This window comes from Hemiscyllium ocellatum, chromosome 8 (assembly GCF_020745735.1).
Source record: "Hemiscyllium ocellatum isolate sHemOce1 chromosome 8, sHemOce1.pat.X.cur, whole genome shotgun sequence".
Lineage (NCBI taxonomy): Eukaryota > Metazoa > Chordata > Chondrichthyes > Orectolobiformes > Hemiscylliidae > Hemiscyllium > Hemiscyllium ocellatum.
The window spans coordinates 48,915,071-48,927,163 of NC_083408.1; the positions used below are offsets into that span (position 1 = coordinate 48,915,071).

At 40.6% G+C, this 12,093-nt stretch overlaps 1 protein-coding gene across 3 annotated transcripts in view; it reads right to left on the reverse strand.

Moving 5' to 3' along the window:
• The window catches only part of cdin1 (CDAN1 interacting nuclease 1), a 159,406-nt gene extending 148,154 nt beyond the window's left edge, over positions 1 to 11,252 (reverse strand). For 2 of the 3 annotated variants that reach the window (XR_009644966.1, XM_060828930.1), the window contains exon 1: positions 11,027 to 11,252. Coding sequence is in view for 1 of the 3 variants with exons in the window: in XM_060828930.1 (XP_060684913.1) it covers positions 11,027 to 11,127 (101 nt within the window). In the remaining 2 variants the exon portion in view is untranslated. The remainder of the gene's footprint in view (positions 1 to 11,026) is intronic. The other variant, XM_060828931.1, reaches the window with a different exon arrangement.
• Between the last annotated feature and the right edge of the window lie 841 nt (positions 11,253 to 12,093).

The following is a 12,093-nucleotide window of genomic DNA, read 5'->3' on the forward strand; positions in this document are numbered from 1 at the left end:
GCAAAATGAGGCTTGCTTTTGTGCAATTCCTTAATACATTTGGAGTTATAAAAATACAATCTGCTGCGATTTGCCTCAACACCCAACTATCTTTGAAGGGCTGTTATTTGAAGCTTTCTTTGCATTTGTGTCATCCCATGAATTTCTCTCTCCAGAAAGCCACTTGACTTACATCTGTAAATTGCTGCGTCAGCCCTTGTTTAAAAATCATGTATGGGAATTCCAACTTCAAAGTATCCATAGTCCTTGACCCATGGTCATGACAAAACGCATCCCAAAGTCTCACTGTTTTGCATTTAGAGTTTCTTTAAATGTCTACAGAGAGTGAAATCTTTATTCTTCTTCAAGCATGACATAGATTTAAGAGCATAAGAATTAGATTTCCCTTTTCACCTGTTCTACCATTCACTGAGATCATGGCTGATCTTGTTCCACAACTCTATCTTTGTGCACTTTCTCTCAGTATCAATCTCCATCATGAACCCATAATTACCTAAAAAGATACACAGTTCTCTGGAGTAGAATTTCTGAAGACTCTCAGCCTTCAGAGTGTAGAAATAGTTCCTTTCTCACTCTTAACAGGCAAGACCCTTACTTTGAGATTGGGACAAATAGCTCTAGACATCCCAATCTAGGGGAAATATGCTCCTGGTGTTGACCCTGCCCATTTTGATTTTTGGGTTTCAATGCGATCACCTCTTTTTCTTCTAAATACTCAAGAATATTGGCCAAACCTGCTCCATTTCTCAGTAGATTATCCCTCAGTCACAGAAATCAGTCAATTCTGTCAATTCTCTGTTGTACTCCCTCAGAGGCGACTATGTCATTCCTTAGGCAAGAGACATAGACTTTACATACGAGGTGTGGCCTTGCCAAGACACTATGCGATTACAGTAAGACTTCTTTACTCTTATGCACTTATCCCTTTTATTATAAAGGTCAATATAGTATTTGTTCTCCTGATTATTTGTTCTATCTACATGTGCACTTTGTGATTCATTCCCAAGGCATCCAGGACCTGATAAATCCCAACATTTCCCAGTCTCTTACTATTCTAAAAAGTCTATTACTTCCATCAGCATAAAAACTTCACAGTTCTCTAAATATGATCTGCCATGTTCTTCCCCACTCAGTTAACCTGTTCACATCCCTAAGAAGACTCTGTATCTTTCTCACAGTCTAATTTTGGTCCATCAGCAAACTCGGATAGATGACACACAGTCCCTTCCATCTATGGATTGTGAAAAACCTAAGCCCACATACATAACTTTGTAGCATTCCACTAACTACAGCCTGCTATCCCAAAAATGATGCAGCTATACCTATAATCCGTTCATGAACCAATCAATTTACACCATTTCACCAACTGCTTGAGGGCTAATTGTGTGTAATAAGCCCTTGTGGTATCTCACCAGTTTTTTTCAAAAATCCAAACTCACAGCAGCCATTGGTTTCTTTCATCTCCTTTGCTAGTTACCTCAAACAAAACTCAATAGGATTTGCCATGGATAAATTCCCTTTGTATCCATGTGCTGTTACAGAAGCCTTGGTGAATTGCTTAAGTGCATATTGTAGACTGCAAACACTATTGTCACGATGCATCACTGGTTGAGGGAGAGAAGATTTGAGGTGGTGGATGAGATACCAATCAAGGGGGGTACTTTGTCCTGGACTGTTTTGAGTGCTTGTTTCTTTACAAATTTCTTTGCAGCATCGGATGCTAAGGGGTGACCTTACAGAGGTTCATAAAATCATGAGAAACATGGAGTCCAAAACTGTAGAACATAGGTTTAAGGTGAGAGTGGAAGATTTAAAAGGAACCTAAGGGACAACTTTTTCATTCAGAAGTTTGTGCATGTATGGAATGAGCAGCCAGAGGATGTGGTGGAGGCTGATACAATTACAACATTTAAAAGGCATTTAGTTGGGTACATGGACAGGTAGAATTTAGAAGGATATGTGGCAAATGCTGGCAAAGGGAACTAGAATAATTTAGGATATCTGGTTGTTGTGGACAGGTTGGACTGAAATCTGTTTCCATGCTGTTCAACTCTATGACTTGAGTTTCTTTAAGTTCAACCTTCCTGTACCCTCAGTTACCTGTTATCTGGCTAATCTTCTTGTGAAGCACCTTGGAACTTGTCATTCTGCTAAAGGTGCTTTATGAATAATTGGTGGGGTAAACAAAGAAAATATTTTATAATTAATTTCTCTTCAGTCAGCTGTTTTTCTTTAAATCCAAAAATCCTGCTGGAAATAGGAATCCGAAATTTAAACAAATAAGTAGCTTTAAATTTATGTATAAGCTGCAGAAAAATCTCCACCTTGGTTTAAAACTCAATAACAAACAACTCAAACCACAAAGTTGCAAAACATTTTTCAAGTTGCTGTTCAATTACTTAGAAAAGTTCCAAAAATAATGAATGCAACTTTAACACTAGCTGCTTCTAACAACATACTAAAAAAAAATTTCCTTTTAAGCATTAAGAGGGAATGTTATGCCCAAATCTCCACAGTCCAATAAAATTACTAACTGCTGTTCCCAAAGCTGTTCGGAGACTGCAATATTGTCCATCATTCGGTGATCACAGTTGATTGGAAATGATCTTTTCAGGAGACTCTTATAGGGAATATGCATTGAGCTCACCATATCTGTCTAAACAATTTTATGTAGCATCTTGAGTGGAAAAAAGAGAATTAGGGATCAATTAGAAGTGGGAGGACTTTACTCAGAAGCAATTTACAAAGAAATATTGGCAGAGATGCCACACACACGCACACAAAGGAAGAGGGTGTTTGCAGATCAGAGACCGAAGAATAGAAATTAATTGTGGGGACTGGCTTCATTTTACTGCTGTAATAAATGAAACTTAGAGAAAGTAGCCACTGTAATGAACTACAGATCAAATAGATTAGTAAATGTTTCCACAGAAAATTTTGAGACATTTATTCCAGAGGATCTATTTATATCATAAACAACCAAAACCAAACGAACAGTTACCTGTCAAATTCTGAATTTTGGCATTTGACAGCAGATCAGCTGTGCTGAATGGCAAAATTATATCACTTTTGATACTGTTGAGAGGAATGGCCCTTCAGGGGAAAACAACAACAGCTCAATTCATTGCACCGTGGTTGGCTTTGATCAGGGGAGGTGTAAAACGTGTGGGAATACAATTGTTACATGGGATTCATTGTAAGGATAATAGTCAGACATTTCTGTGTTCTACAAACAAGACTCTAGGATATGTTGACTCCCTGGTACTAGGGACAAGGATATCCTGTGGTTACAGGACATTTTGGATGGGGAAAGTGAACAGCCAGTGATCATGATACAAGTTGGGGCAAATGACGTAGGTTTAAAAAAAAGGGATGAGGTCCTAAAAGCAGACTATAGAGAGTCAGGCAGTAAGGTGAACAGTAAGACTGCAAAGGTAGTGATCTCAGGAATACTACTGGTGCCACATATGTGTCAGAAAGGAAATCGCAGGATATATCAAATGAATATATGGCTTAAAAGATGGTGCAAGGTAGAGAGTTTTAGATTACTGGGGCTTGAGGAACAATTTTGCAGAACACGGAATCAGTACAAACTGGAAAGGTTATACATGAGCAGGACTGGAACTACGTCCTTGCGGGAGTACTTTCCAGAGTAATTGAAAAGGGTTTAAACTAAAATAGCAGAAGGTTGGGAACTTATGCAAACAGTCAGATGAAGGGGAATAAAGGGCACAGTGGCTCAGTGGTTAGCACTGCTGCCTCACAGCACCAGGGTCCAAGGTTCAATTCCAGCTTCAGGTGACTGTCTGTGTGGAGTTTGCACATTCTCCTCGTGTCTGCATGGGTTTCCTCCGGGTGCTCTAGTTTCCTCCCAAAGTCCAAAGATGTGAGTTGACCATGCTAAATTGCCCATATTGATAGGTGCATTAGTCAGAGGGAAATGGGTCAGGGTGGATTAGTCGTCAGAGGGTCAATGTGAACTGCTTGGGCTGAAGGGCCTGTTTCCACACTGTAGAGAATCTAATAAAAAGTAGAAAGGGGAATAAGAGAAATGCTAGAGAAATCAAGGGTCAAGATCAAACAGGGCCACAATGAAAAACCATGGGAATGAGACAAGTAAAAAGATAAACCTTGTGGCTCAGTGCCTTAAAACATGGAGGATTCAGAATAAATAGATGAATTGATCATGCAAATAGAAAACAGATATGATACACACATGATTATGTTGCAGGATCCCCCATGTATGAGAACTGAGTAGCCAATATTAAGGAAGGATAGACAAAAAGGAAAAGGCAATGGAGTTGCCCTACTGGTTAAAGAGGAAATTAATGCAATGGTGAGCAAAGACATTCACTTCAAAAATGTAGAATCTGTATGGGTAGAGCTGAGAAACACCAAGGGGCAAAAACATTACTGGGTGTTAGATATAAAGTCTCAATCTGTAGGGGCGATGTTGGGAATGGCATTATACAGGAAACTGATGGGTGCAATTATGGATTACTTAAATCTGCACATCAATTGGATAAATCAAATTACTAACAAAATCATACAGGAGGAACTTGAAGAGTGTATAAGGGATGGTTTTGTGGACCAATATGTTGAGGAATCAACAAGAGGTCAGGTCATTCTCAACTGGCTATTGCCTAATGAGACAGCAATAAATGACAATGTAATTGTGCAAGGCACCTTGGAAATGAGCGCCCATAATATGATAGAATCCTCATCATGGTTAGAGAGTGACATAGGTGATTCTGAATCTCACTGACAAAATATGATGGTATGAGGCACAAGTTGGTTGTGCTAGATTGGGGAATGTTATTGAAAGGGATGATGGTGAAAAGGCAATGGCAAACATTCAAAGAGCACTTGGATAAACTTCATTCCTGTCTGGCACTGAAGTAAAACAGGAAAAGTGGCCCAATCACGGCTGACAAGGGAAATTAGAAATAGCATTAGATACATGGAAGAAATCTATGAATTGGCTAGAATGAACAACAGACCTAAGGAATGGCAACATTTTAGAATTCAAAATGAGGAAAAAGGTTTGATGAAAAAAGGGGAAATAGAATATGAGTGTCGTTTGCGGGAATATAAAAAATGATTGTGAAAGTTTCTACAGGTATATGAAGAGAAAATAAATGTGCAGACAAATGTAGATTCCTTAGAGTCAGAAATGGGAAATTATAATGAGGAACAAAGAAATGGCTGACCAACTCAATACATACTTTGGCTCTGGGTTCACAAAGAAGGACACAAATAACACACCAGAAATATTGAGGAATACAGGGTTAAGTGACAGTAAGTAACTGAAGGAAACCAGTATTAGCAGGAAAATTACGTTGGGGAAATCGATGGGATTGAAGGCTGATAAATCCGCAGGGTCTGACAAACTACATTCTAGAGTACTTAAGGAAGTGGCCTTTGAAAGAGTGAATGCATTGATGGTCATCTTTCAAAACCATATGGACTCTGGTTACAGATTGGAGGGTAGCTATGTAATCCCTTTATTTAAAAAAAAGGAGAGAGAGAAAACCAGGGAATTATAGACTAGTCAACCTGACAGTGGTGGCAGAGAAAAATGCTAGACCTCAGAATAAACAATTCTAATAGCTTAGCACTTAGAGAAGAATGGCAGAATCAGACATAAACCATGATTGATAAACCAACTGGAATTCTTTGAGATGTGATTCATAGAGTTGATGAGATGGAGCCAGTGAATGTGATATTTTGAACTTTCAGAAAGCCTTTGACGAAGTCCCATATAAGAAATTAGCATGTAAAGTTTAAGCAAGTAGTATTAGAGGTAATATATTCAATAGCTAAAACTGGACAGCAGACAGGAAGAAAAGAGTGGGAATAAATGGGTCTTTTTATGAATGGCAGACAGTGACTGGTAGTGTACTGCAGGGATCAGTGCTAGGACCCCAGCTATTCACAACATATATTAATGATCTGTTTAAGAGAATTTAATGTTTTATCTCAAAATTTTCAGATGACACAAAAGGTGAGTGGAACAGTAAGCTGTCAGGAAGATGCAGGCATGCTTCAGTGCGATTTGGTCAAGCTGCTCGAGAGGACAGATACAAACTTCCTGATAAGGGCTTTGGCCTGAAACGTCGATTTGCCTGCTCCTCAGATGCTGCCTGACCTGCTTTTCCAGCACTATTCTAATCTTAATTCTAATCTCCACTTTCACCTGGACAGGTGCAAAGCAAATGCAACATACTCTGAATAAATGTGAGGTTTGGGAGCTAAAACAGGGAGGCAGATTATCATGTGAATGGCTATAAATTGAGAGAGGGGAATGCGCAATGAGACTTGGGTGTCTTTGTACAACAGTCACTGAGGGGTAAGCATGCAGCTGCAGCAGGCAGTCATGAAGGAAGTGGTATGTTGGCCTTCATAGTGAAAGAATTAGAGAACAGTAGCAGGATTTCCTGCTGCATCTGAATAGAATCTTGGTGAGACTACACTGTTCTAAGTTTTGGTCTCCTTATCTGAGAAAGGATGTCCTTGCTACAAAGTCCTCTGAAGGTTTGCCAAACAGCAGGACTGACACATGAGAGATTGAATCAATTAGAATTATATTTGCAGGAGTTCACAAAAATCAGGGGGTATCCCAGAAATCTAATAAAATACAAAAGGTTTAGACAGGGTAGATGTAGGCAGGCTGTTCCCGATGACGAGTGAAGGCAGGGAGTCTGAAACCAGGGGACACCATCTAAAGAAACAGGGAAGACTATTTAAGACTGAGGTAAGGGAAGACTAGGAAATAGTGAGGTCTGCAGATGCTGGAGAAGTCAAGAGTAGATAAAGTGTAACACTGGAAAAGCACAGCGGGTCAAGCAGCATCTAAGGAGCAAGACAGTCAATGTTTCAGGCTCGACCTTCATCACTTGTCGTCATTCTGAAAATGGAGAATTTGTGGAATTCACTACCATATAAAGCAGAAAGCATTGTGCTATTTCAAGGAGTTGGACACAGCAGTTGGGACTAAAGGGATCAAATGAGAAAAGCAGGAAAAGGCTTTTGAGTTGGATGATTAGCCATGATTATAATGAACGGAAAAGCATCCTAGAATGGCTTACTCCCACATCTATTTTCTGTGTTTCTATTTTACTTGAAGTCATCACAATACTGATTGATCACTCTTTCCTATCTCCTCCCGTCAGTCATGCATCCATCTTCCAATCCAGTGTTTGTCTCTGGCCACCACATCTTTCCATTTGATCTTAGGTTTTTCTCTTCTTATTTTTCCTGGCAATCCTCTCTCCATTACTCATCATCACAATTCCTCTCTGCAACAGGTAACATATCTTCAAATTTCTTCTTGCTGACTTTCTTCAATGCTTGCATAATCGTCACCGACAATCTGATGCCTCAGTTCCCGATCTGTCCTTTCTCATTACTCAAAGCATTTATCACAGAATTTATATTCCATTAATACTCAGTCATGTTCCTCTCTCCTTGACTTTGCCAATATTTCCGTAACATATAGTTAGGCTGATTTTACAACTGTCGTGTGGATTCTTCCTTCCAACTTCAATATTAGATATTACTCCATTGTACTTGCTCCAGTTACTCCACTCAGAACTATTCCATTCCCTTGTTTCAATTTTGTCACTTCCATTTTCTACCATGACTGACTCCAGCTATCTGAAACTACACATTTCCTCCAGATCTTCATCCATATCTTTACACCTGCACTCTGATCCTTTTCTCTCAAATCATCTATCATTCCTGAAATTGGTCTTGCATTTACTGATCTATACACTCCCTGTTTTCCAGTGGTTTTCTCCAGATACTTGGATATTTTCTCATCATGCCTACCACACAACAGAACTTCATCACAACAACATTGGCCAACACACTTTGTCTCACTTCCTCAGTTGAAAGGACAATGATCAGAAAAAGGAAGCAGCTTAGTAATGATCTTTAGTGTAATCTAAAATTTAGCTAGAAGCTCTCACTGTCCTGCACACTGCTTCTTAACTGATCTGGTACCCCTTTCACATATATTTTCATGTCATATGTACTTCTGAGGGCAACTCCTCCTCAACACCATTTTAAATAGGAGACTCCTCATTTTTAAGTAGCGCACCTTAGTTCTGGATTATCCCAAGATGGGAAGCATTCCATCAGTTTACCCTGTTGATCCTCTCTCTGAAGCTGATATGTTTCAATAAGATGCTCCCATGCTTCTAAACTTCAATGTTTATTGACTGGTAGGAGTTAGAATCATTTTGATTAACGAACGGTGTATTCTGAGCACTCTGATTGAAATATTTAATGAAGTATATTGATCACTGATGTCTTCATGGCAAGGAATACCACTGGATAAATAGTTCTGTTGGAGTGATGTTAGCTAGTACAGATTTTAAATAGGGAAAGTGACTTACTTCGCAGTGGGAACCTAATTCATCTAGTGGGAAAACCAGTCACTTAACTCAAATCCTACATTCCTGCTACCATTCCAGTTAATCTCTGTAAACTCACAAATGTGAGATCACCACAAGTACTGTGATTTTTTCAGAAATTGGTGGGAATAGAAATATGGAAGACAGTGGTCACAGATGACACTTGGGCAGCAGCCACATGGCCACTGAATGCAGAAAGAAATGTTAGCATGATGTTGAAAAGGCCACTAGTGTGCAAGGCTCAGTAATTGGATCTGCAGCTACAGCCTACCCCTATAGCCAGCAGTCAGCCCCACCCCATATCACAGCCAACTCCATATCCAAGGACCAGCGATTATCCCGAGACTGACTGACCACACCAATACTCTACAACCTGCAACTACCTCAAAATCCACTCCAGCATCCTGCAACAAACCCAATGTCCAATGACTAACCCAATATTCAGCTGTCAGCAACTGTCAGCTCCCTACTCCAAACAGGAGCCATCAAATACTGCCACACTGCCCCAAATTCAACATTAAAAGGCATCATCAATCCCCCAAAATGGCTCTTCCCTACATGTGCCAATGCCCCCATTCTCTGGTTCCTGCAAGAAAATTGCACGGCAAAACAGATTTCAGCATTGCAAAAGTGAGATCCCAACTGGCCTCATGGTTCAGTTTGACTCACTGCATGCCCTCTCCCAAGTTACTCAAGCAAGAGGTCCTCTTCCCAAGGCAAGAGGAAGAGAATGTCCCACTCGACCATACATGTCTGGGTGGAGGGCTCAGAGGATATCATCAACCACAAATTTCTCCCAAACAAGGTCAACAAGCTCTGCTCCATAAGGATGAGTGTCAAATGTCATTTCTGCTGAGGAGCAAAAAATAGACAAGATTAGTGTCTCCAAATGCACATGCCCTATTAACACTCCATCCTTCACACCAACTACATCTACCTGGAATCCCATTTTATTTTCTGTTCGGTTTGTCTACCTCTCCTCTTGGTCAGGATCAACATGTCAAGCCATCACATCACTTTCCACTTTTCCAAGTCCTTCTCTTAATGCCTCCTCACTTTGTCACATATCTAATCAGCTTTCCTGCACCAGTCTTCCATCAAAGTTGGTCAGCTGGCTCATTTGTTTGCCATTCTTTCCACATACAATTATTCTGCATTTATAATTTTTTTCCCCCCTCACTATCTATTGCTCAATCCTTCCACCATTATTCTAAACCCAACTTTTACTTCTCCGGTGACCTTGTAGTTGTGCTACTCTTTTCTCCAATGTCTGTTAATTGTCTTGGCTTTTCACTGTCTGCATTTCTCTTTTGCTGAGCAGGCATAACACATCAGCTCTGTGCATGGAGAGTTAACCAGAGATCTGCTCTGATAAATGATCTAAAAGATCTCCTGGTACCACTTTGAAAAAGTATAGTGCAGGTCTTCTCAAACAAACATCACCAAAATAGATTATCTGATTATACTAAATTTTCAGGACTAAAAGGGACACAGCTGAGATATAGAATAAATGAAATTGCTCTTCAAGGGGACATCATAGATACACAGATAGAATTGACTGTCTTGTTATGACTATGACTGGAAACATTCAATAGATTGAGGGCACTGGTCAAGAGAAAAACATGGTCAACAGTTCAGGTTGGAGACCACCAATGAAAGATCACCAACCTGAAACACTGACTATTTCTCTCAGATGCTGGTTGATCAATTAATATTCCTAGCATTTTCTGTTTTTATTTCAAACTTTCAAAATCAGCAATACTTTGCTTTTGACGCTGACCCATTGCTGTTCATGGAATCTTGGGATATGGTTGTTACAGCAAAGGCCTCACACAAAAAAAACTTTATATAATTCTGCAGCGAATATCTCACCTCCTGACACTTCAAAGCCTATCCACCAACCGCAAGACACACGTCAGGAATGTGACAGAATACTGTCCATTTGCCTGGATGAGCACAATCCCAGCAACACAAGAAGCTTGACACCACCTAGAACAAAGCAGCCTGCTGGCTGACACCAGATCCACAAATGTTCACTCCCTCCACCACTGACACTCATTAACCATGTGTACCATCCATAAGATGCAATGCAGAAATTCACCAAGACTCCTTAGTCTTCCAAATTCATGATCACTTCCATCTAAAGGTACAAGGCAGCAAGGTACATGGGAATACCACCATCTGTAAGTTCCCCTCCAAGTCGCTTACAATCCTGGCTTGGAAACATACCACCATACCACTGGGTCAAAACCATGGAATTTCCCTCCCTGAGGGCATTTTGGGTCAACCCACAGTAGGTGGAGTGCAGGGGTTCAAGAAGGCAGCTCAACCATCACCTTCTGAAAGACAACTAGGTTTGGGCAATAAATGGTGGATCAGCCAGAGATGACCATATATGCCATTTAAGAACAAAAACCCGATTCCAACGAATGTTATCAGCATTCTCATAGAGTCATAGAAATGTACAGCATGGAAACAGACCCTTCGGTCCAACCTGTCCATCTTCTGTGCCTTTATGAGTTGGTTTGAGTTTGCTCTGGCCCGCTGCTCTGACAGTGAGGCAGCTGCAGTGTGTATATGGAGCTATCTGTCTGTGTGTCTCCCCCTACCTGGGGAATTGCTCCATCAGCAGCTTCAGGCCCTGTCTGTTGGGCCGCAGCCTCTCCAGGTAGCGGCTGATCTGACCGTACTGCGCCCGGCTCAGGATCATCCCGGGACGCGCCCCCACACTCTCGGCGAGCAGCACCAGGCCACAGAAGCGATCCGGAGACTGACAGTCCACCCCCCACCCCCACTACACACACACAGCAACCACCGCCTTTCCCGCCGCCGAAAACGAATCTCTGGCCCCGGCAACAGCAACGCCAACACTGATTGGCTGAAGAGCCTCTCTCCCCTCCCCCGCACCAGGGACCGGGGAGAGAGGAAAGACCGGATTGGTCAATAACCCGGAAGTGGCAGGGAGACGGGGACCTAGAGAGAAAGAGTAGGTTAGAGAGTGTGAGACAGATGGAGTGAAAAATGGCACAGGGGAAGAATGGGTGAATAGAATGAGAGTGGGAGAGAAAGAGAGTCAGAGAGAAATGCATTTTCATTAATCTGAACCATAAAACAACAATGAAACCATAATCTTATTTTTGAACTGACCTCTGGTTTCTTCCCTGCAGAAACTGTTTAACAACTAATCACAATTAAACAGAATATAATTTAATTCTTCAGCTGTGTAATCAACTCAAAATAATTAATTATTGAACAATAATGCAATCCTATAATCCCCACCTTGAGGTTTAAAAATACCGTAGCATTCAATTTCTCATCTAGTTACACCTTATTAATTCACCATATTCACCCAAATGAAGTTTACAAATCATAAAGCCCTGATTAGAACCTTAGGGCACTCATATTCAATAATTGTTTATAATCCTTCTTTGGCCTGATGTAAAACACCAAATTCTACTTCTCCTATAGTTCCTCCCTGTACCCATCTTTTGCATATTCCTTATCTTGCAACACAAATTCCTTTAACTTTATTCCATTCTCTGTACACTTGAATTAAGTTTAAATTCAGTTATTATAAAACTCACTTCTCTCGGAAGCATGTGTTAATGCATTGATAATTTAAACATTTCTCCTTCTACTGACCACTCATGCCATTCTCATGTAGCTAAACATGTTG